General features: G+C 37.6%; 1 protein-coding gene across 2 annotated transcripts in view; it reads right to left on the bottom strand.

Annotated features, from left to right (window-relative positions):
- Positions 1–4,591: 4,591 nt before the first annotated feature.
- The window catches only part of NT5DC1 (5'-nucleotidase domain containing 1), a 113,281-nt gene continuing 93,467 nt past the window's right edge, over positions 4,592–24,405 (bottom strand). For both annotated transcript variants that reach the window (XM_090279777.1, XM_090279778.1), the window contains exons 7-12: positions 18,354–18,528; positions 16,674–16,771; positions 13,344–13,462; positions 12,072–12,224; positions 7,779–7,947; positions 4,592–4,981 (exon numbers count right to left, since the gene is read on the bottom strand). In XM_090279777.1, coding sequence (XP_090135903.1) covers positions 4,866–4,981; positions 7,779–7,947; positions 12,072–12,224; positions 13,344–13,462; positions 16,674–16,771; positions 18,354–18,528 — 830 coding nt within the window. In that variant the 3' untranslated portion in view covers positions 4,592–4,865. The remainder of the gene's footprint in view (positions 4,982–7,778; positions 7,948–12,071; positions 12,225–13,343; positions 13,463–16,673; positions 16,772–18,353; positions 18,529–24,405) is intronic.

Raw genomic sequence — 24,405 nt, 5'->3', positions numbered from 1 at the left:
TAAAGAAGTACGTATTATTTTGGTCTGCTCAGGCCATAATGCCCTGTGAGAAGCAGTAACATACTTCCTAATTTCCTTGGTCCTGACATAACAATCTTTTACCATTTCTAGGCATTCATCTCAGACACCAACAGGCCAGGCCACCCACAAAAGACTTCTTTGACCTTCCTTACTCGGCTGTCCCTCCCCATTACTCCTGCTGCTGCTTCTGCTTTATCTCCAGTTGCATCACGTTTCCTTAAATCAGTTTTCATTATTAAAAACAAACCCAAATTACCTGTATCCTTAATTATTCAGTTCCCTGCCCCATGGAGTCACAATCTGAGCCTTGGATATCTGATTTTGATTCAGATACATATACCCTGGCTTGACAATCCCAAAATGTATAAGGCACTTCCACGTGTGTTCTCACATTCACATGATAATCCTGACATAAGTTTTACTATCTCCACTGAAATAGTGCTGAAATTAGAGGTTCATAAAGCTGAAGTCAACTGCCCAAGATGCAAGTCAAAGACTTAAATTTTCTGATTTCTGGTGTCTTCTATATCACAGGACTGTGCTAAAAATGGCATAAGAACAAAACCCGACTGATGTGCATATTCAGTCCTACACAAAAGTTCACCAATTTTGACAAATTTAAAATAAAATACATGCTGATATAATAGCTGTCACAATACAATCTAACAAAATTGTGTTGAAAGAAGTTAAAGACAACCAAGTGCTACTAGAGCCATCTTACAGAAAAAAACAAAAACAAAAACAAAACAAACTTTTTGGCCAACCCAATAAATGCACCAAAAGAAGTTTAATATTATGAAATTTAGCTGCTAAGAAGTGTAAAGAAATGTTGGTATCTATTAAATTTAGAGACTGAATATTTTTTAATTCAACATGATGATTCCATTTATTTAACTGGTACTTAGGAATTTATTCCATCTCTAATTTATTAAATTTTGTTAAACTTCATTAGGCTTTGATCTTTACCAAGAGAGTAGCAAGGCCAAAGTATCAAGAAAGTGAAAGATTTTTTAAATGAGGCTGTGAGCAGGTGCCTGGTACAAGAACCTGACTATCAGGCATTCTGTGTTGTTGTAGTTGTTTTCCTAAGTAACAACCCAAGTCCTCTATAACGTAGGCCCATATAGCTCATCTCCCACTAAATTTACTTGGACTAGTTTTCATTTTTCCTTCTCCATTTTGGTTCCCTCAGCACAAGAGAGGGACATTTGCTAAGTATTCAAGGTGAACATTTGAACCTGACTATGAAGAAAGAGTAGACCTGCTTATTGATGCCTTTAGCATACATCTCTTCCAAGAAGAGCAGACTTCATTATATACTGCAGGACTCCTGTGATTGTTGGTTCTCTAGTTCACTCTTCCAGGCAAGTTCTATGTTATAGATATTTGTTTCAATATTTTAAATAAAATTGTAAGGTACTTTAGGACAGAGCTTCTGTCTTGTCTTCATTTCTAATCTCTTATGTGTCCTAGCGTGCTGTGATTATTATACTGGTGTGGTTTTAGACTAAGAATGTGCCCTAATCTAGACCCAATGTTGGAAGACTTTACAAACCAACTAAGAGCATGATTTTTTGGGTCAAACTTGGGCTCATGTACAGACTGTTCTTAGTAACCATACAACTTAGATCATATACAGTTGCTGTAGGAGTAACTAAGGTACATAAAAGAGCCTGATAAAGAGTTGGCACTCATTACTATGATATTTTTACCATATTTCTGAGGATGATTCTAGAGACCAACAAGAACTTACCTTTTGAATTCATCCTATGTGGACTACACCATGCCCAAGGACTTTCAATGGCAGCAACTGTTTCATACTGGGTGTGTTTCTTGAATATATCCCAGTCTGGCACTGATCTGGAAGCCAACTCTATAATAATAATCTTGTTCTCAAGAGCCCGAGAAGAGGTAAGGGAATGCTACTGCAACATCACATTAAAAAAAAAAAGGTATTCATGTCAAGTTATATCCAAGGACATAGTTTGATATTCCATTTTGTACTGGTGTGTTATATAAAATAATCACAGATTTATTTTTGGATTCAAACACGTTCACTAAAAGTATGTGTATAAATATACACATATATGCTTTAAAAAATATATAGTTATTGTGGGATGTGAATTGGTGAAGAAATAATACTTGATTTCAATTTAGAGCTTAACAAACTCAGTAGCTGATTTTATGTTCAACTAGGTTCAACTGATGTTTCTGCTACCTCAATATTCTAAATACAGTATTCCCTCACTTAACGCGGGTATTACGTTCTAGAACGCTCCCCCCTCACCACCCCCCGCAATAGGTGAAAATCCGTGAAGTAGGAACCTTACATTTATTTTAGTATTTATATATATTTTAAGGCTTTATAAACCCTTCCCAAACACTTATAAACCATTCCCAGTCCCTTATTAACCTTTCCCACTGCCTTATTAACCTTTTCCACACTTTTATAAATACTACTTATGTTCTTAAACATATTCTACACTCTTAAACCTATGTAACTTTAACAACATACGTATACAGTACCGCAAAATCCCGTGATATAGTGAAAAATCCGTGATAAATAATTAAATATATTTTTAAAAATCCTGCGATACAGTGAGGCCGTGATAAGTGAACCGCGATATAGAGAGGGACTACTGTACCAAATTCTGACAAACTGTTTGATGGCTGTGCCATTCAGATCTTTCCTCTGCTGATGAGATCAATACTGGCCAGCAAAGAAAATTTCAGCTCCTTTGACAAGTTATTTTTAGGCACCTTGTAGATGATGAACATTCGCCTGTATACTAAGATTAAAGTCTTCTGCCTATTTGGACAATTTTCCTGCTTTTGTTACTCATGACTTTATTTAGAATATATAGCTTTCTTCTCTAAGATTCTCTTTTTAATTTTTACAGTGCCATTTTTGGATGATTTTAAATCTTCATGTCCAATTAGAAACACAGGCATTTTTTGAAGTGAAATAAACATTTTAATTACAGCCCAACAAAAAAACAGCATTCATTATCATTGTCCCTTTGAAAGGTATAAGGCAACTTGACAATAAACTCTTAATCTTCTCTTTCAACAAGGTGGGAAAAACTGAGGTCAAATTAGGTGGTTAACTTGTTCAGATTCTTTAGATAGATACTAGTAAAAGTAGGATTAGAACTTCTTGAATAAATTTTTTTTCACTACTCAGTGGCCCAAAAAGTGCAATTAACTTTTTGTTTTGGGGTTCTCATTTTTCATATTAACAATAGTAGTTTATAAGCACTTAAAGATGTATTGTTCTTTGCCATTTACAAAATAAACATGTGTAAGCAAAAATAGCTTTATTTTTTTAAAAGAAATCAAATGTGTACTGAAAGTATACATGAGACAGCATCTATCATTTAGCCTTAAGCTTGACTGTGTATGCTCATCATCATATTCCACTGAGATTTTGGAAATCAATTTCAAACACATTATTATATTATTAGATATCAAAGAAAGCTACTGACTTTGAGAAAATAACTTCAGTAACTGTTTACCTACCCTGAGATACTCATCCCCACCATAGATTTGGGATTATTTTTGAGCATTTAAAATTTTTAACAAAATATTTATCTTTTCATTGTATGCATCAACATGCTAAATTCTCTGCTATAGTCCAAGTAAAATAATGATAGTGATCAGTGTGTTTTTGTTATTTTTTGTGATTAACAGAGTGAAATTACAATATAAAGAGTAACCGGGATTTATATTGTAAACATTATCTGCCTCCAAACATCTTGCAACAAACAGCTACTAATATGACTATGCATAGCACATAGAACACAACAGTTCTGGATTATAGTTATAATGATAAACCCTCTTAAAGCAGTTTTTCTCAAATTTTTTTCATTACCACCTGTCCCAGCCAAGGAGGAAAATTTAGCTCAAACTTAATGAACTAAGCTTTAAATTATATTTCTCCTTAATGAGAAATACTAATACTATGGAATAAGATTTTATTGGGTAATGTTGCTCTTTGGAAGGCTGTGATTCACTGCATTATCTATTAGTTTTTTTCTCCCTAAGAACCATTTTCTTTTCCCTTTTGAGAATATATGCTTTAAAGAGAATTAAATAGCCTTTAACATTATTAGGGGGAAACCCAATGGGTAACATTGCAGGTTGAAATAATCGACTTCTGGTATCATCTCTGACCCATACTGGCTGTGTGGTATCAGAAGAAATCATGTCTCTATTCTTGCTTTGGAAAACAAGAGTTGCATAAAACCTGATAACCTTGGAAAAATCATGTAATCTCAACAGATTCAGTGTCCTTGAGAGGTCAATGCTCACCTATATCCTCGGACCAAATAAACCAATCTCTGGTGGTTATATTCAAGCCAGTGGCTCTCAAACTTTTGTGTGAATCACACTATTATTAAACATAGATCCCTGAGCCCCACTTCCAGAATTTCTAATTCTATAGGTCTGGGGAGGGGCTTGCAAATTCGCATTTCTATCAGACTCTCAAGTGATGCTATGCTAGTGGTTTGGGACCGCATTTTGAGAGCCACTGAGCTAGCCTTGGGAATGGGGGTGGGGGTGTTGTGTGTGTGTGTGTGCCCCCATATGAATTCTAATCTCAGAACTATTGGTATACAAAATATTAGTAAGGTTCTTTTCAGTTCTAAGGTACTGAGATCTTGATATAATGACTTATTGGGCATCTACAGAAAGAGGACCTATGGAAAAACATCAATTTCTTGGTCAATTTTCATTAAGAGTTTGTTCCTATAAAGTATGTTACAGTATTTTTTTTTTTTTAAATTAAGTTTTACAGTACACTTGCTGCATATGTGGTTCTTCATTTTTCGGTAAAGATGAAGTTATTTCGTTGTCTGTGATTCATCGTTTGCTAAGACCAATGGAGGCTTTGGATAGTAGCCAGCTGTTTTCGAATTGTTTGAGGAGAACCTTGTAAATTTGTAGTCCAGGGGTAATTCTGGAAAACAAAACGAAACACAACAAATTGACCACTGTGCCATTCAGATCTTTCCTCTGCTGATGGGATCAATAGTGGCCCTCTTCCTTCAAGCTACGAGGACCATTTCTTTAAAAGGAAAATCATTTGTAAAGGAAGACATATATTTCGGTTATCTTTCTTTAATGTTATGTATGTACGCATGGAACAAAATAAAAAAAAAATAAGTCATTTGTTTGAAACCAATGAAAATGAGATATTTCAATAAGTCAGATGTATTGACAGATACTGGATTTGCATACTGTCATAGAGGAACGACATTTTGCAAGGTCATACATATGTTAGGGTTGTCGTCATCATTATCATCATCAGATAAATATCTTACTTTTTCTTTTATATCTCTTCTGTGAGGGAGGAAATGCAGCCTGGTATTGTCATCACCAATTTAAGAAAGAAGAATCTGAGGTTTAAAAAACTTTACACTTTCACTTCTAAACTGGAGCTGAGACAACTAGAAAAGCTGGATAGAATATAAACATCACAGCGAAGTCAGTGGAGAGCTGAAGAGACGACCAAGACCGGAGAACACACAATTCCTGAGAAGAGGGGTACCAAGCAGAAATATGAGCCTACTTTCTGCCACAGCTTTTCCCCTCAGGCACTGAATTCTGTCTGGGGACAGGGGCCATTACTAGCCCAGAAAAACCAGCAGAGCATTTATCTTTAAGGGCCGCAGAGAAGAACTGAGGGAGCCTAAAGGAAGGGGTGAAGAAATGGACTCTTCTGGTTTTCTCCTCAAGCCCTTTCCCAAATCCTCAGGGAACCTCAGGAAGCTAAGAAGCAAGCAGAAGCCTACACCTCTGTAAAGCACAGTGGGCTTTTCAGCAGTTTCTTGGCACTGAGAAAACAGGGAGGAATTAACTTCTGAGAGAGGAGGGGGCCCAGGTGAATATCTCAGACTTTCAGTTATATATTTCTAAAAACAGTATTATAACAAACTTATTATCTTTCATGTTAATTAACTTATTATTTCCTTACGGTTGACTTTGTTTCATATCAATACAGAGATCTCTTTCTTTTGATTAGTGTTATTGTGATAGCTCTTTCCATCTTTTGATATTCAAACTTTCAGTGTCCCTGTGTTCCCAAGATGTCTCTTATGAACAGCCCACAGTTGAGTTTTATTTCATTCAGGATTTTAATTGGAGTATTTAGCCACCTACATGTAATGATAGTTACTCAGGTTTAAATCTATCATTTTACTGAATACTCTCCATTTTCTTTTTCTTTTTTTTTAAAACAGGTTTTATTTATTTATTTTCAGAGAGAAGGGAAGGGAGGGAGAAAGAGAGGAAGAAAAACATTGATCAGTTGCCTGTTGCACCACCCCCAACTGGGGGCCTGACCTGCAACCCTGGCATGTGCCCCAACCAGGAATTGACCTGGCGACCTTTTGGTCAGCGTAGCAGCATCCAACCCACTGACCCACACCCGTCAGGGCTGTCTTGCTTATTCTTAATACTCTTTTATTTCTCCCTTAAAAAAAATACTTAAAGTTATTTTACATAATTAGTGCAGTATATATATCATTACAAGTCAACAACATGCATTTTTGACTTATTACTATCTATCATTCTCTTATCCTTTATCATATAATATAAGGATTTAAACACTTTTACTCCAGCTGACTTCCTTTGGGATTTATATGCTATTATTGTCATGTTTTGAAATTATCCCTTTAAACTCCATAGGACTTAAATTTTTTATTGTTTCCAACAGTACTCATTTTAATTAATTTACATGTCTATCCTTTTATTGCTATATATTCCTTCTTGTATCTCCAATCTTCCAACAGGGATCACTGTTACTTCTGCTGCTGTTTAGTATTTGCTTTAGTCTAGGTCTTCTGGAGATATATCTCCTCCATTTTTGTCTGCCTGAAAATCTTTTGACCTATTTTCTAATGTACTAATTTATTTCTTAATTGTGTCTAATCTGCTGTTAAACCCATCCATTAAGTTCTTAATATTTCAATTTTAAACTTTCCATTCTTTTTATAGTTTTATGTCTACCAAATTTCTCATTTCTGTACTTGACCACAGAAAACTTAGTTGTTTCTGTTAAGTAGTCTCATATTTTTGTGGGCCTGGCTATTTTTCATTTTATGCCGAGACTTATTTTGTTTATAGAAATAATCTGAATTCTAGAATGTTATATTCCTCAAGAAAATATTCATTGGTTTTTACATGGCGCCTTGGGGCACTACCAATCTAGGCTTGTTTGAATCCCATTTTAGGGATTCATCTGATTTAAAGCTGAGCTTCAGTACTACTACTAATTCATACTTACTCTAAGGTAAACTCCTTCAGGGTCTCCACACAGACTGAGAGTCCACCAGGCCCATTCCTCCTTTGGGAGGCTCAACCCTCTACCTTCTATCTCTGTAGGCTCATGAAGCCACTGAAAGACCCCACTCCCTTTCTTTGGTGCTCTCTCTTGAATTAGAAAATGCTCAGGGGGAAAAACAGCCCTCAAAGTAAGGCCCCTTTCTTAGCCTTCTGAGCTTAGCTTCTTGTCCTGGTAATTTCTCCCTACCTTTATCCTATGACGCCAGGCAGATTAAAAAAAAATTCTCCAGCTTTTGTCACTGCCTCCAGGAGATGCGCAGGCCCTCATTATGTAAAATGCCCTATCTAGATGTTTCCCAGAAAAACAAATGTCCTGGAAAGATTTTCTTTTTTTAAAGGCAAGAATTCTAGTCATTAAGGACATTACTGTCCAGTAATAGGTAAAGACTTATAAATATCATCCTCCTTACCTGCTATTGCTTCAATACTTGGAATTGCAATAGTGCTGTAAGTACTGATTCTCTTACAGGACCATGTATAAACCAAGGAGTCTTCTGTATTTTCTGATCCCAAAATGGAGTCAATAAAGAAAGAACCCCATTTATTAGAGAATGAATATAGAAGCTTTGCCTTCTGTCCCTGAAACAGAAGAAGAGAACAAAAACAGATTAATGTTCAATCTCATTGTAAGTTTTTTTCCCCACTAAATAAATCAAAATAAAAAATCTGAAGGAATTTCAGTTGTTTCCCTTAACCAAACTATACACCATATAAAAAGTAAAAGCACAGAATTCCTTTCAAGTATTCTCTCCTGGCTTTGTTGGCAACACCTCACCACTGGAATCCGGCCAGGATGCCATCAGGACTTTTCCTTGACCTCCCACACTCAGGTTGAATGAGGTCTCCTCCTCCACTTGCCTACACCCTGAGTTTATCCCCAATGTACTACTTAGACTGTCTCACAGCTACCATACTACTTACTTTTCACCCTTGACAGATGATTAACTTTCTTATGTATTAGTGCCCTGGACAGAGCAAGCACATAAAAATTGCACACTAAATTAAAAACCCATCCCAAAAATACTTCTCAGTGTTTTCTAAATATGGCGTAAAATTAAGAATTGAAAAAATTCCTACCCCATGCATATGATCTGGATTATAAGGATCTGTCATCCTTTTGTGATGAAAATTTCATTTTGGAGCTCAGAGTCTCAAACATGCCTCTAGATTCATAATTTTTTGTGCTGGAACTCACTTTGTGAAGCAAGACGAGAATATGCTGGCAGATGATGGTGTTTGGAAATCATGCATTAAGCACCTATTTGGATTCACCAAAGATGCTTAAAAGCCATATTAGAATATTAATATCAACACTCCCATGTGTACATTTAAGGTATATTTCAATATAATTTCTCAGGGTTTAAAGAGCAATTAACAGGATACATTTTATTTAATTATCTTTTCTAAAATAATGAGTTTGAGAAGAAATGACTCACATCATACGTGTAGAAAATGGTCCTGCAAACAAGCGATGGAATCTAGGCTCCTCCCTATTCCTACAAAGAGAGAAAAACAGACCTATCTACCCTTTCTTTAATATGGATATTACTGTGGTCTAAATAGTTGTGCTCTTCCAGAATTCATAGGTTGAAAGCTTAACCTCCACAGTGATATTAGGAGGTGGGGAGGTCTTTGGGTCAACAGGATAGAACCCTCATGAATGGGGTTAGTGTCCCTAGAAAAGAGACTCCAGAGAGCTAGTGACCCCCTTCGAGCATGTGAGGGTACAGGGATATGACGGTGGTCAATGAGGAAGCAGGTCCTCACCAGGCACTGAATTGACCAGCACCATGATTTTGGACTTCCCAGACTTCAAAACTGTGAGAAATAAATGTTTGTTATTTATAAGCCAGCCAGTATATATTATTATAGCAGCCCAAACAGACTAACAGATATAATCTTTGTTCATTCTGATATTGGGGTTTTTAATTACTCTTTTTCTCAAATATATCATTAATCAAAGTAAATCATGCTATTTTGTTAAATCCTCACCCAAGGACTTGCTTATTGATTTTAGAGAGAGGAAGAGAGGAGAAAAACTCATGTGAGAGAGAGACATCGATTGTTGTCTCTCGTATGTACTCTGACTGGGGACTGTATGTACCCTGCCTGGGGACCGAACCCTTGACCTAGGCATGTGCCCTGACTGGGAATTGAACCCCCCTACCTTTCAATTTATAAGATAATGCTCCAATCAACTGAGCCACACAAGCCAGGGCTCATGCCATTTTCTGAACACCAACAAAGAAGCACGCCTACTTTTGTTTAGGACTTTACCGAGTTCCTAGCTTCTCTTCTCTTTGCATCTAGTCTCTCTCCTGTAGATATCATCGGTGTCCCAGTTTTCCTAATTAGTCTTAACCTATTTCCCCAAAGCCAGTTTGAGCTCATCCTCCAAATATTTCAAAGAAATGGGGTTCAACAGTAAATCAGTCATATCTCCTTCCTCACAAACCAGCTCTTTTCTTGAGTTCCCTTTTTACACGAACAGAACACACCGTTTCCGGTTGCTTGTCTTGAAAATGAGCTATGTTTAGAGTTCAACCCCTACCACCAGCACCATGCTATCAGCTAGGCCATGAGAACTGCCTACACAGTCCATTTCTTCCTTATTACTATCCACCTGCTCATGTTTGTATTACCTCTGGTATAGGCCTATCAGCCAAATCCACCCTCCACACAGTTGCTACATGAAAGCTTCAACACTGGTACTCCCTTCCACCTTCAAAAACTTTGTGGTTCCTTTAGCGGACAGACTTACCGTCAAGACTGTACTGTAGCCTGCATATACAATCTGTACACTTTCTCATGTTATTTTCTGAACCAAGAATATGATATACATCAATTAAAAATGTATCTGTTCCTCAACGTTTACCTCACATTCTACATTCTTTATGAAGTTTTCCCTAATTCTCCTCAATAAAGTATCTACCTGCTTTGTTTAAAATTTTTTTTATAACTGGTACCCTATCCAGGCAGTTATGCTTTATTTGTATATTCAAGTTCCGACCCCCTTTATCCTCAGACTATAACACATTCTGTAAAAAGGAAGCAAGTATGACTCAACAATAAGTCCCCAATATTCTTAGCAGACAGGCTTGCATCAATTAAACTCAGTATGCATACATCTTCAACAAGAGAATAGTGTTAAGAGTGGCCATCTAATGAGAGGCCTTACTGAGACATCTCTGCCAATCCAGTAAGCTCTTACTCCTTTTGGATACTTAGGATAAAAAATCTGAGTATTCTAAAATATATGGAGTTCAACAGGAAGAAACATTATTTCTTTCAATTTTATCTTGGGAACTAAAATCTTTAAGGTGTTGACTCACCATTTCCAGTCTAGAAGCCAATTATTAATCCTTTGTTTATGATGCGTTTGTAACTAATTAACAAGAAAAAATGGGTCTGGGGGAGAAGGGTGGGGCTACTGTGTACATCCTGCTAGAGGAACCCTTCCCACTGCTCATTTTCTTATTAGTGTACCTACGTTCTCAAATCATTTGGAGGAAACCAAATCTCTCTTTAGTGAAAACCTTTTCCAAAGTCACTCAGGTTTCCTGAAAGGTTGTTTCAAAGCTCTTAACTCAAATAGTCCAAAGAACTTCCAATGTCACGTTGAAGACTAAATGCTACTCAATGGAAACCTCGTAGAAACCTGACTCCTTTATTCTAACATTTTATTGCATCTGGTTATGGTTGTTTTTTCTTTTAAAGATAGACTCTATTTTAGAACAGCTTTAGGTTTACAGATGAATAGAGCAAAAAGTACAGAAAATTCTTACATATATGTCTCCTGCCCCCACTGCCTCTCCCATTATTAATATTTTGCATTAATTGTTGTGGTACATTGGTTACAATTGGTTAACCAATATTGATACATTATTATTGACAAAAACCTGTACGTTACGTCAGAGTTCACACTTTAGGTTGTGTAGTTCTATGGGTTTTGACAAATGCATAATGTCATGTATCCTCCCTTACAGTGTCACGCAGAACAGCTTTACAACCATAAAACCCAACCATAAAATCCCCATGCTCCATTTATTCATTCTCTCCCCTCAAACCCATGGCACTCACTGGCCTTTTCCGGGTGACTTTCCAGATTAGCTTCTTTCACTCAGTAATACGCACTTAGCGTTCTTCCATGCCTTTTAGTGGCTTTATAGCTTATTTCCTTTTATTGGTATTTTTTGATATGTTATTTGTTCTTTTGACTTGAGATTTTCCTTCTTTATAATTGTTCCACTGGGATGAATTTAGAAGTATCCATTTTTATTTTCTGATCTTCTTTCCTTCTTAATACTATTTTCCCTTCTAGATTTATGACATCTTTCACTTTTCTTCACTTCAAGTCTTCACCTAAGTTCATTCAGGGGGCTCAGGAGCAGTTCTAAAGGAGCTACTAATGAAGACAGCACAGTGCTTTTGTGACCACGGAGAAGAGAAAGGTGTAACTACAGTGAGTTAGGATCTGGCAGCCTCAGTATCAATCAAAATCATCCTCAGTACCACAGCACTGGGTGAAAGCAGAGGGCAGGGAAGGCAGGTCTGTGTTATCTCAGCATCATTTAAAAATTATCAACAAGATCAACTATAGAGCTGAGGCAGCAAGGCCACAGCAAGTGATAACAGATTTAATTTCACGGCATAAACAAACGCTTTCTAAGGTAAGGAAGGAAAGAGCTAAAGGGAGCCCTTACCTCATATTTTCCCTTCTTCTCTAGGGGCTCTGATTCCTCAGGCTTCCAATCTCTGTCCCCTCTGAGCTCTTCCAGGATGAGGACTGTCTCCCAATTACTATAGTGACGAGCTGGGAAAATATCTGAATGCATGCTGTCGCCAAAGTAGACAACCTATAGGTTGGAGAGAAAATTCTGTTTGAGGCATTAGAATTGTGAAAAAGAGTGGTGGTCATTTCATGGAAGACAGAAGAAAATTCCTCTAAAAGCTGCATAAACATCTTACACTTGGGGCAACCAAATGGAGCAAGGTGACCAACAACTTGCCCCATTTGGTTTGCAGTGTGTCAGGTTTATTTTAAACTGTGCAATGCATTTGCAGTTCAAAAAAAGGCAGAAAATAAGTGATTTTGATCATTTTTTTCTGAAGAAGCGAGAGTCCGTATGTTTACAGTTAAATCTGTCCCTAGAACTGAAAAACTGGTGGGATATTAGAGATGACTATCACAGTGGGCTAGATTATTGGGAGTGCACGCCACAACCACTTTCCCAAAGGCTCTGGGCTCCTTCTGGTTCTGCTGAAACAGAAATCCTGAGAGGGGGGTTGGGTGAGTGGACTCTTGAGAAGTCCCCTGGTTCTCTGAGACTATGCCAGCCACTGATACACTCCACATGCCTTTTACAGATGGGAAAATGAGGCAAAGGGAATATGACTTAGAACATCCAAGTCGAGGTGCACTGTCCACTGAACCCCTCAGGAGTTCCCAGGGGGCTGTGGCAACACGGGAGCCAACGGAGCAGGGCCATTACCCACTGACCTCTCCTGATCGCTGGGCTCCTTGCAAACACTTTCTAGATCAGAGGTCCTGCTGTTATAAATGCACCAATGTCTAACATCAACCATGTGACCAGGGTGACGTCAAAAGCGAGTGTGTCTTTAGGCTAGTCTGTACTGTAATTTCAATTATTGCTTATTTTACATATAAAAACTTTTTTTAGGGATTGTTACCAGGAGATCATTCTTCAGGTATCTCACACACTAATCTTGGTGTGTCCCTAGATCTGTAGCCCCTTGCTTGGAATTTCTGCTCTTCTCTGTGACAGAAAAAGACCTCTTCTACATCAACAAAGGAAAGTCTGATTTAAACAGAAGAGGTAAGAGAACAGATTGGTAGATAAGCAGAGGCAGATTATTTTCCCACAGGTAACTAAGCTAAATGCATTCAAAATCACGGTTTTAATAGTTTGTGTCTGCAAGAGGGCATCAAGGACTCCGCCTCGGTGAGAAAATACCTTGGGTTCAGGTTTGCCTGTCATTTTCTTCAGCAGTTCATAAAGGTGGACAGCGTTCCCTTGGGAGTACCAGCCAGGTTTATCCAATGAAGGCAGTGCCTCCTGTTCCTCGTCATTCTCTGGAAATACAGTTTGAAAATCATATACATTTCAGTCAGGCCAGAGCACCCAGTTGGGCAGGCCACACTCAGAAATGGCTGATTAGCTGTGTAAGAAGGGAACCACTCAGGGAGCCCCTATTACAAGCACTTCATAAATACCTGCACAAATCATATCTGTGTGTGCAAAGTTTTAACAAAAATCTGTGGAATGGACTAAGTATAGATATAGAACAGGTACAAACTGGAACAAAATATGAAAGGCCAGCAGATAAAATGAGTACTTAGTTATGTATTTAAATATTTATATGTTTGTGAAGAGAGAAAAATGTTAAACATTATTTTTTCCTGGTTTAATACAAAGAGTATTATTTGAATCCTTCATAAATACTTTGAGTTTTTGAGTATCAAGGATTTACTAGACCAGGGTTTCTTAACCTGGACACTACTGAGGTTTGGGAGCAGATAGTTCTTTGCTGGTGGTAGTGGGGGGCTGCCCTGTGTATTGTAAGGCTGTTTAGCAGCACCCCTGGCTTCCATCCACTAGATGCCAGTAGCATCCTGCCTCCCAAGTTGTGACAACCAAAAACGTCTCCAAGCATTGCCAATTTTCCCTGAGGAGCAAACATTTCACAGGTAAAAAGCACGATCCTAGACCATTTCATTAGCATATATGCATATCCTAATATCTGCAGTTTAAAATCATAACATATGCCCTGATCTTACATTGTCTTTCAGCTAAAACCTTAATTCCTTGAATGTCTTCACAGCTAAAATTCTAGAAAGAGTTGTTTATACTCATTGGTTCCGCTGTCTTCAACCAGCTCTTCAAGACACTGCAGTCTGGTCTCTCTCTCTCTACCACTGCTCACCGGGACACCGGTGATCTCTGCCTCGCCCGCTCCAATGGACTTTGCAGGAGCATTCACCCTAAGGACCACTGGCCTCTTCTCTCTCTGGCTTCTGAACACTGTGCTCTCGGGGTCTTACTACTGTAATCTGTCTGTTTCTAGACTGTGCTAATTCTTTATCCTTAATGTCAGAGTATGTCAAAGCTTGGTCTGGGTCTTCTGCTTATCTACACTCTCTTCGTACCTGATCTCATATAAGCCCATGGCTTTATATCCCTCCATGTGAGCTGATGCCTCTCCAATTTATATCCTAAAGCTACATCTGTTCTCTTGGACTCCAGGCTCATTTATGCAATTTCCTAACTGAGAGCTCCAGTTAGACAAGTCCTAGGTATACCAAATTTAATATGATGAAAAATGAGTTCATAATAGTTATAACCCCCACCCACCCGAATTTTTCTTCTGTATTCTTCTGCATGGCGGTAAGTGGTATCACCATGCACCCACCTGCTCAATTCAGAAAAAAAGAAAAATTAACCACCTGGATGTCATTTTTGATTACTCCTTTCTTTTCAGCTGTTGCTTCTATAGCATCACCAAGTCCTGTGTTTTCCATCTCCATAATGTATCTTAAATATATGGGGTGGTTTACAGTTGTTTGTATGGAAAGAAATAATAATACAAGAGTAAACTCTGTGTTTCCCAGATTCACAGCTGTAAGCCCACTTTGCCTCTGCATACACTTCCTTCCATCTCCAGGGCTACTGCCCCGGACAAGCCACCACGGTCTCTCACTCCGGATACTGCAATTGCCAGGTCTTCCCCTCTTTCTATCCTCCCCACATCCAATTCATTCCCTACCTGGCAGCCAGTGGTCTTCTGCTTCAAGTGAATAGCTTCAGATGGCTCATGGAATAAAACCCAGCCCCCTTTCCACAGTGCATGGGGCTGCCTGCCTCCCCATTTTCACTTGTCTCTCCCCATGACCAGGTGCCAGAATCACAGGCCTCTTCTCTGTCACTGAAACTCACCCAAACTACTCCCACCCTGGGCCTTTGCATTAGCTGGTCCACTGCCAAAGACATTCATCCGCTGCTCTTGTCATTACTCGTCTCTCAGGTCCCTCCTTGCAAGTCACCTCACCAGACCGTTCAGAGAGGCCTGCCCTGGACAGCCACTCAAGGTGGCCTCGTCGGGCGGTTACTTTCTCCACGACACATAACAAGACCTATGGGTTTCCTGATTTGCTTATGTGTTTGTTTATGCATCTGGCTGGTGCACTGAGGACCCCTCAGTGTCTGCCACCTACTGTTCTGAAGCTGAATTTGAATTTCAGTTTGTACGCTCCTCAGTGAGTAGGGAGCTAAGCTACTGTCAGCTGTCTGACATTGAAGGGTGCTTTTAAATAGCACAAAGAAGTTCAAAGTTTAAAATAATGCATCAATATATATTATTCTTTTGTTTATAAAATGGTAGTATGTTTAACACATTGTTTCGCCTTTGTTTTTCACTTAATATACATTGTAGATATCCCATATCAGTATACACAAAACCTCATTATTTTCTGTAACTGCATTGTATTTCATTGTGTGTATAAACCATAATTTATTAAGCCAGTAACCTACTGATGATCATTTAGGTAGTTTTCAATTTTTTGTTATTACAGTGTTGCTAAGATATATAACTTAAATTTTTTTCAATTACAGTTTGCTGTCAATATTATTTTATACTGGTTTTAGGTGTACAGTAGTTACAAAGTGTTCCCTAATATTGCCAGTAAGCTGTACTTATATCCCTGTGACTCTTTTTATAGCTGGCACCTTGTACGTCGCAATCCCTTCACCTTTCTCCCCCTCCCCCTGCTAGTCTCATCTGAAAAATGTGCTCACTCTTTTCATTCCGCCTCTCTGTCAGCCTCTTCTACACGTCAGACAGTTCTAACCACCCGTCCTGGAAGGCAGTGCTTGCTCCCCTAGGGAGAGGTCTGCTTCATTTTATAATCCACATGTATTCTGTAGGCATCACTGTCCTAGAAAATGACCGACTTTGACTTATTACAACAAATCCATCGCTAAAATATTTATTGAAGCATTTATTTAGGCCCTAAAAACTAAGATAAAGTCCATGCCCTTCATTTTTAAAGTTAGGGAGAGACAAACAAGTAATTATGACCCTATGTGGAAGAATAAAACCTAATATAAACATAGGGTTATTTATCTTTTTCTCTCCCACGAGGGGAAAAAAGACATAGTGCCTCTCTTATACCCCTGGTGCACCTAATACAGTACTTTGCACGGGGTTGTCAGCCAACAGATTATTTATTGAATAAGTGAATGGACAAATCTTACACATTAGAAGAAAAAAACCAAAACATTACTTACCCAGTCTCCGGAAAGGTCTTTGACTTGGTAAATGGGAGAAAAAACCAGGTTTCAATGCATTTGTAATCACAATGTCAAAAAGATCTGCAAAATCATCCCTAAAAAACAACAGGTTTTTCATAATTTATTTTAAGGAATTAGAAATGGCTATATAAAATAAAAGTTAATCTTGGTCTATCTACTTGACCACATCATGATGTCTGATCTTATGATTAGCTTTTTACAGGCTTTCTCTACATTTCACAGTAAATCTTACACTGGAACTAAACAGTGATTTAGCACTAGTATTCCTGAGCAACACCTTGATGTAAACACAAGAACAGGACAAGGACATTAACTCTAGGTGCTCAGCTTTCTCTTGATGGTAACAGTCACAGTAAGTGAAGTCAGTGGTTTGTAACAGAAATATTCAAAGCAATGTCTTCAGAGAGTGTTCAAAATGTTTATTTTGAAAATCAGTGTAGTCTTATAATGTGGCAATTTTTAAGTAACAATAATAATTGTTTTCAGTCTGTATTTAATACTATATTTAGGATTACTTGGGATGGCAAAGGAATGGTAGTCCCGGTTCCTGAGGGTCTCACTGTTGCACTGGAGAGACAATATTTATCCAATGTTCCCAAATACTTTTAAAAATCAAAACTGTACTAAAGAGAAATTAAGATGGGAAGAAAAACCTTGGTTATCTATGCTAATGGAAAAGAGGTTAAGACTCCAGAGTGTTTACTCTGAAGCTCAGTTTCACTACCAGAACAGAAGTCTCTAAGAGGCACCTTGCAAGGCATCCAGGACTTCAGCCTTAATTCACTTTAAGGTCCCAAGCCTATGCATGATTCAGAAAGCAGGCCATCCACTCACAAACTGTAAGGATACTGCAGACCCATCTAAACCCACACATGCTTAGGGACATGTAACTGGAGGCTAAAGAGGTCATCCAGAGGTCAGTTTTGGAGCCAGAACTGGCTTCATACTCCAGGTATTTGCTGAAATCAGAGCAAGATTCTATTTCCTGGTATTGCCAGAAGAATAATATTAACACTTACTGAAACTTACCAACTACTCTGCCTAATACTTTACCTGTATATAAATATCCCCTCATAACTATGGAATCCTATTGTTGCATTTTTAAGGTGATGAAACTGAGGCTTAGTGAGGTTACAGAACATGCCCCATATCACACAGGAAGTTGCAAGCCAGGGCTTGAACCATGTCAGTTTCACTTTCCAGTCTACGCATTTACACTGTCTCGATTTTCATGGATATCAATCCCATCCCTGGTGGGGCTAAACAGTGGAGATGTGGCTCCACACTGAAAAGGCTATAGAGGAGCTGTACTCCAGTTATCCATCAGGGACTGTAACGTAGGGCTCTGTCCCTCAGTAACCATCCCAAGCTGAGAAATGGCATGGAAGAGGGCATGAAGGACCTATGTGCCATCTATCCTTCAGAAAATCTAAAGCCCAGATCATCAGCAAGCTACGAGCATACTGACCCCCAGTCACCCTGCTTTGCTAAAATGTCCGTGGGGTATGTTGCAGATGCTGAGAGATGTTATTAGAAACAATTGTTTGCCACTCAGCGTTGTTTAATAAGGTCATGATGCAGCACTTTTATAAAGCACTCGTAATCTGCTATTGGTATTTTTATAAGACCATGAAAATACAATGTTTCATCACTTACCCAAGGATATGTTTGCAGAGAAGCCTACAGTAATCACTATGAGAACTGGTGATTAACAAAAGGATTTTCCCAGCATTCTTTAGCTGCCGAAGCCATTTTTTTACAGATTCAGGACAACTGTGTAAATATCTGCCTGGATCTCTTTTTATTTCTGGAAAATATATTCCACAGTTTTCTGAAAAAATAAAAATATCCAAGAAAAATTTCTTTTTTTTCCATTTTTTTGACTCAGCATGTTCTCAAACAAGTTAATCTCTTTCAAAACTATAGATAGTGCTGCTTTTTAAGAATACTTCTGTTCTTTACTAAAACATAGTGATGATTGAAAATGTCAGTTGAGAATATTTTTGGCTACTTCACAAGAACTGAGAAGCTGTGAAAACATAACAAACAATAGAATCAGCATTCTCAAGTCAGAAAACCTTACTGTATTTGAAATATCAATTGATAAATATTCTTTTAATCATTCAACATATATTTGCTGAATACAGATAACACACAAATAAATATGCGGATGATGCACCACGAACACATCTTTGGCATTAAGCAGCCGAGAAGGAAGCTGGGTTCCTCAGAGAACAGTCATGTTGTTTCAGGTGGAACTCAGACTAGAAGAACTAGTCTAGGCTATTACGGCTTCTGAGAGGTGCTGCGATGTCAAAGGGAAAAGCAAGCAAGAAAAGGCCAGAAGGCCCTGCAGTTGACAATGAAAGCTGAAGAACAGGAATCACTGAGCAGGGACTGCTGACTCTACTCCTTTGGGTGTTTAGAGCGGCCAAGGGGTCAGGGTGAGCTGTAAGGCAGACAGTGGCAAATATCTCCAGAAGTCCAGGTCGGATGCACCTCCTTGATGCCTTCAAAGTCGTCAGTACTTAGCAAATATTGCAGATGTGGTTGAAATGCTTCTAAATTCGCAAAGCATTTTACAGATGCTGTTCTCTGGGTGTGACAGCACTAGTAGAAAAGGAGAACCCAAGCTCTCACTTTCTCTAACTGCTAGGTAAAGAGCACGTGCATAAACAAAGAAGATGTGGATGCGGTTGTACGGAATGATAAACTGTACTAGACGTGATCTACACCTGGAACTCTGTATGGTGTCATGCACTTGAAATTACAGAAATGAAAGTTACATTTCAAGAATATCAGGAAAGAAGAGTCTCTAAGCAAAAATCATAAAATAAAATGAAATAAAACTAGAAATGGCAGCAAATACTATTGTCTGCCGGCCCACCCCAACCCCGACCCTCCCACCCCCTCCTAGGAAGTACTGTGATTTTATTTGAGGTTTTAGCCTCCTCTAAGGGGCTGGGTGTTCAGGAAGGGCATGGGTATCTATCAGTCTAACCTCTCCTGGTAATTACTTTTCCTGCCAGGAAGTCTAGGACAGTGCAGGAGACCCAGGCAAGGCCAATGAGACTTGAGGAGAACTCTGCTGGGGGTCTTTGGCATCCTGTATACCACTGGTAAGAAAAAAATCTACACAGCAGGACATGTCCCTTCTTCTATCCTGGACTTTGCTATGACGACATGTTCTACGTTGAACTGCTACAACTATCTTCAACACAAAGCACAAGTCTGACATACCAGGGATGGCAGCCTAGTGGAAGTCTGAAAGGAACTTGGGTGCCTGATGACATCAGTCTCTGACTGAGACACTGACTTTACCACTGCTGGAAGTACCACCCAAATTCTGCAAGTCTCCTAGTCATGTGAAATAACTCACTACACTAACAGCATGAACATTAAGGATATCAATTATATGTGACCTAGACCATCTCTCTTCAGAAAATAATACATTGTAAGAATCAAGCACAGCCAGACTGAAACACAAACAAACAAAACAACCTAGACTGTATTACACTATTAGAGTAATATCCAGACGTCAGGAGACCAAGAACAAAAACAGTTGGTACTTTTCTTACATTTTGCTCTACAGGACATTTGTGTGTGAATCTCTAGGATCTCTCCATACATACACACATAATGTAATGCTATGTAATTTTTTAAAGTTTTTAATCCCCAAAACTTAAAAAAATTAAAATATTATGTTTTTCAGAGAAAAGAGAGCACTAGTACCATAAGCTAGGGCTAATTTAAGAAAGAGAAAATAAAAAAAGTAAGTAGCTAAGAATAGAACAGTTTAATGAGTGACTATCAAAGTAATGGCAGGAGCTGTGTCTCAGAATTTATTATACCTAAAAGTTATATGTGAAATTATTTTGGAGAGAAAAACAAAGATTTTGTAGCAACAGGATTTTATGGGCTATATAAGATTTATATAAAAGATTTATAGCATATAATGCTGAAGGCATTTATATACTTAAGCTGTATTTAGAAACAGCTGCTGAGAAAGGCTATTTTCTCCTGAGCTATACATGTGTGTCTAGTGCCATCTAGTGATCAAAATATAAATTACTAAATGGGATACTACTGTCCCATTTCCAAATGTTTAAAATAAAAACAGCATATACTTTAAATATTGTATTTTAAAATTCTTGCCTAGATTAATTTTATTAGTATCTCTTAATAAGCCTAATGCAAAAGTGTACAAACATAATAGTTTAGTTGAGAAAATAACTCTGAGGTAATTAACGGGGGTTCCTTATTTTGTTCATAATCCAGATTGAAATGAACAAACTACAAAAAAGACAAACCCTGTACAAATAGACACTCAATGGTAGATTATGTGTTGCTGCTATTATGAAAGATCACTGACTGTTGCTGGGGAAAATAATTCCATCCCCTTGTAACCTCAGATCATTAGAGTAACAGGAGACACAATTACACAAATACACACTCATCTTTTTAAAAAACTTAATCTTCACCTGAGGGCATGTTCATTGATTTTAGAGAGGGAGGAAGAAAGAGAGAGAGGGAGAGATAGAGCAAGAGAGAGAAACATGTAAACATGAATGGACTGGCTGCCTCCTGTACGCACCCCAACCAAGGATCAAACCCACAACCCGGGCATATGTCCTGACCAGAAATCAAATCTGCAACCTTTTGGTATACAGGACGACACTTCAACCAACTGAGCAACCCAGCCAGGACCACACTCATCTTTTTTAAAATTTATTTTTATTGAGATATAAATACATTTTATTGAGGTATTTTATATGTCAGTAAAAAAAAAAGTTGACATATAAATACATTTAAGGTGGTTATCTAACACCTCTATCACATTACATAATATAATCTATTTTGTGATGGGAACAATTAAGATTTAGTCTCTTGGCAATTTTTAAGTTTATAATACATTGCTGTAGTCTATAATACTCATCTTTTAATTGAAATGAATCAAGCTCTTGAACCAACAGAAGAGTTAGGTTAAACATACTACACTGAATTATAGTTGTCCATTAAATGTTCTCCCCAAAGAGACTGTAAAGTTCTAAAGGGAGGGTATCTATCTATCTATCTATCTATCTATCTATCTATCTATCTATCTATCTATCTGTCTTTCTGCTTGGCATGGAGCAAGCATTCAATGAATACCTAAATTAGTGCAGGGCAGACAGGAATATTTGTGTTTATTTATATTCAAAGCAATATGGTTTATAACATATAACGATGAGTGACAAAAACACTGTCCTATCAAAGTCATCCTGTCTAAAGTACCTTCCATTTTTTTCACCCTTATTGAAAAAAAAATCATGTTTAATTATATTATGATAATTATAATAGATTAACATAAGTATATCATAATTATGATAGATTAATACTGACTGCACAAGGTAGGGAATTTAGACCTAAGGTGGAAAGAAAGGAATGGTCTTACTTGTTGTTACCTCACAAAGTAGTCTGTTTTCAGTTAACCTCAAAGGAATTCTATTTCACTGCCACTTCATGTAACTCATTCTCCTGGCCTTTCTGCCCTTCTAACACCCTTAGATGCTGGGATTTTCTGCATCCAGAAGGGATTAAAAGTAAATTTTAAAAACTTATTGATTGATTTGAGAGTGTGAGAGAGACAGATACAAAGGCATCGACACCCACAACCTTGGCACACAGGAACAATGCTCCAACTAACTGAGCTACCTGGCCAGGCCAAAAGTAAAATTTTAAAAAGCCAGCTCTAAGGAATAAAAGTTTAGCTCTCCTATATTTAAAAAAACTGATTAATACGGAGTGGCCTGCATGTATCAAATGTGACCTAGAATTTAGGGACCTCTTGTGATAAAAAATAGCAAGCACAACTTGACTATTAAAAATAGTGTAAAATTTAACAGACAATTGTGCCACTATTTTTATCATCACAGAATAAGTAAGCATTTTTCAAAATTATTTGTGTGGTCTGTGGATAAGAGCTTTCAAAGTTGTTGTCCAAGGAGATCACAGATGCTGGGATGCTAACTCTTCCACCATCAGCTTCCAGTTAAGCTCTGTTCTTGTTTCCATGGCAGAGCAGGGTTTAGGAGTGACTGAAATACTTGCAACCTGTACAAGTTTGAGAAGAGCACGCTAGTGAACAGCTAAAATGTTTAGCTATGAACTAAGTATATTTTTCTGGAAGGAATGATATAATTAATTCTGTGAAATACAGACATACACAATTCTGGGGGGGGGGTGGCAAGAGATACTGAAATATTTTTTGAAGGACAAAAGGGATAAACAACAAATTACATGTTCTGAATTTCTTTTGTTTACTTATAGAGGGCAACAGAAATTTAATAAGTAAACTGAAATTTAATATTAAAATATTTCCTATTGTGATCTCTATATGGTTTGTTTCTATCTAATATATTTATAAATAAAGAAATCTAGAATATCTAAATTGAGTAAAGTGAAAGAAACAATTATTTGTGAAGATTTGACAAAACAAAGGGTTTTTGCTTAAAACAAATTAATGGAGAAGTAACAATGTCTATTTTTCCAGCCTTGAATTCCCTCAAGGGATGCCTTCTGTCCTTTTGGAATAGGGAGGGTACATTTATTTCCTGCTTTCGGGGGACAAAGGATGGTCACAGTGTTCTTGTACTGGCTGTTTCTCATGTAACTTTAATTCAAAATAATCAATATGTCAAAATGACATATTTTCGGTCAGGCTGCTCTGAGCCCCATTATATATACATTTACAGAATTTAAATACATGCATAGCTTATATCAACATAAATCCTCTGAAGAGCCTAAACAAAAGCAAAATTAACAGGTATTTGAAGCAAGTTCTACATAGTTCTTCTGACTTCTCAACTTACTTCACATGTGAGCTACTTAGAAAATGTGACAATAACCAATTACTGAACTACACAGTAATTACAACAGAAAAAATATAATTTTTTGAAAGGTTTACCCCCACCCTCTATTAACCTCAACTCAAAAGTTTCGAGATTTCTTTAAAAAATTGATTTGTCTTTAAAAATATATGTATTTAAAGATGATGTTTTATCACAAGGGTTCACCATTTCCTTAATTACTTTAGCTGAAATATTTTCAGCGTCTTCAGAAATACTTGCTCTTACTAATGAAGCCAAAAGTATTCAGAACAATGACTGACTTAGAGAAAATCAACTGCAGAAAACACAGACAAATCATATAGCCACAAAGGATTACTTATCCAATATCTGGTCTCATAGTGTATTATTATATAAAACAGGAGAGCTCTATACAGTATTCCCTCACTTATTGCGGATATTACGTTCTAGACCCCGCCCCCCCGCGAAGTAGGAACCTTACATTTATTCTACGCTCTTAAACCTATGTAACTTTAACAACATATGTATACAATACCGCAAAACCCCACGATATAGCGAAAAACCCATGATAAATAATTAAATATATTATTTAAAAAAATCCCACGATACAGTGAGGCTGCGATACAGAGAGGGACTACTGTATAGCGAGCGATTAGGTCTGTGCCATAGCTATACCTAGGACACTCACAACCTAATAAAGCAGGTATTTTTAATGAGTCACTATTCTATTTTTCACCACAGTTTTCCACCCAAATCTGTAACTGTATCAGTTGTATACTCTGTATGTTTTTGTAAAGTACTGCACCTGGACAGTTACCCCAAGTTAATTTTAAAAAGAAAAGGGAAAAAACATACTAAAG

This window comes from Furipterus horrens, unplaced genomic scaffold (assembly GCF_987537825.1).
Source record: "Furipterus horrens unplaced genomic scaffold, mFurHor1.1.pri manual_scaffold_6, whole genome shotgun sequence".
Lineage (NCBI taxonomy): Eukaryota > Metazoa > Chordata > Mammalia > Chiroptera > Furipteridae > Furipterus > Furipterus horrens.
This window is presented reverse-complemented; position numbering and strand designations above follow the sequence as displayed.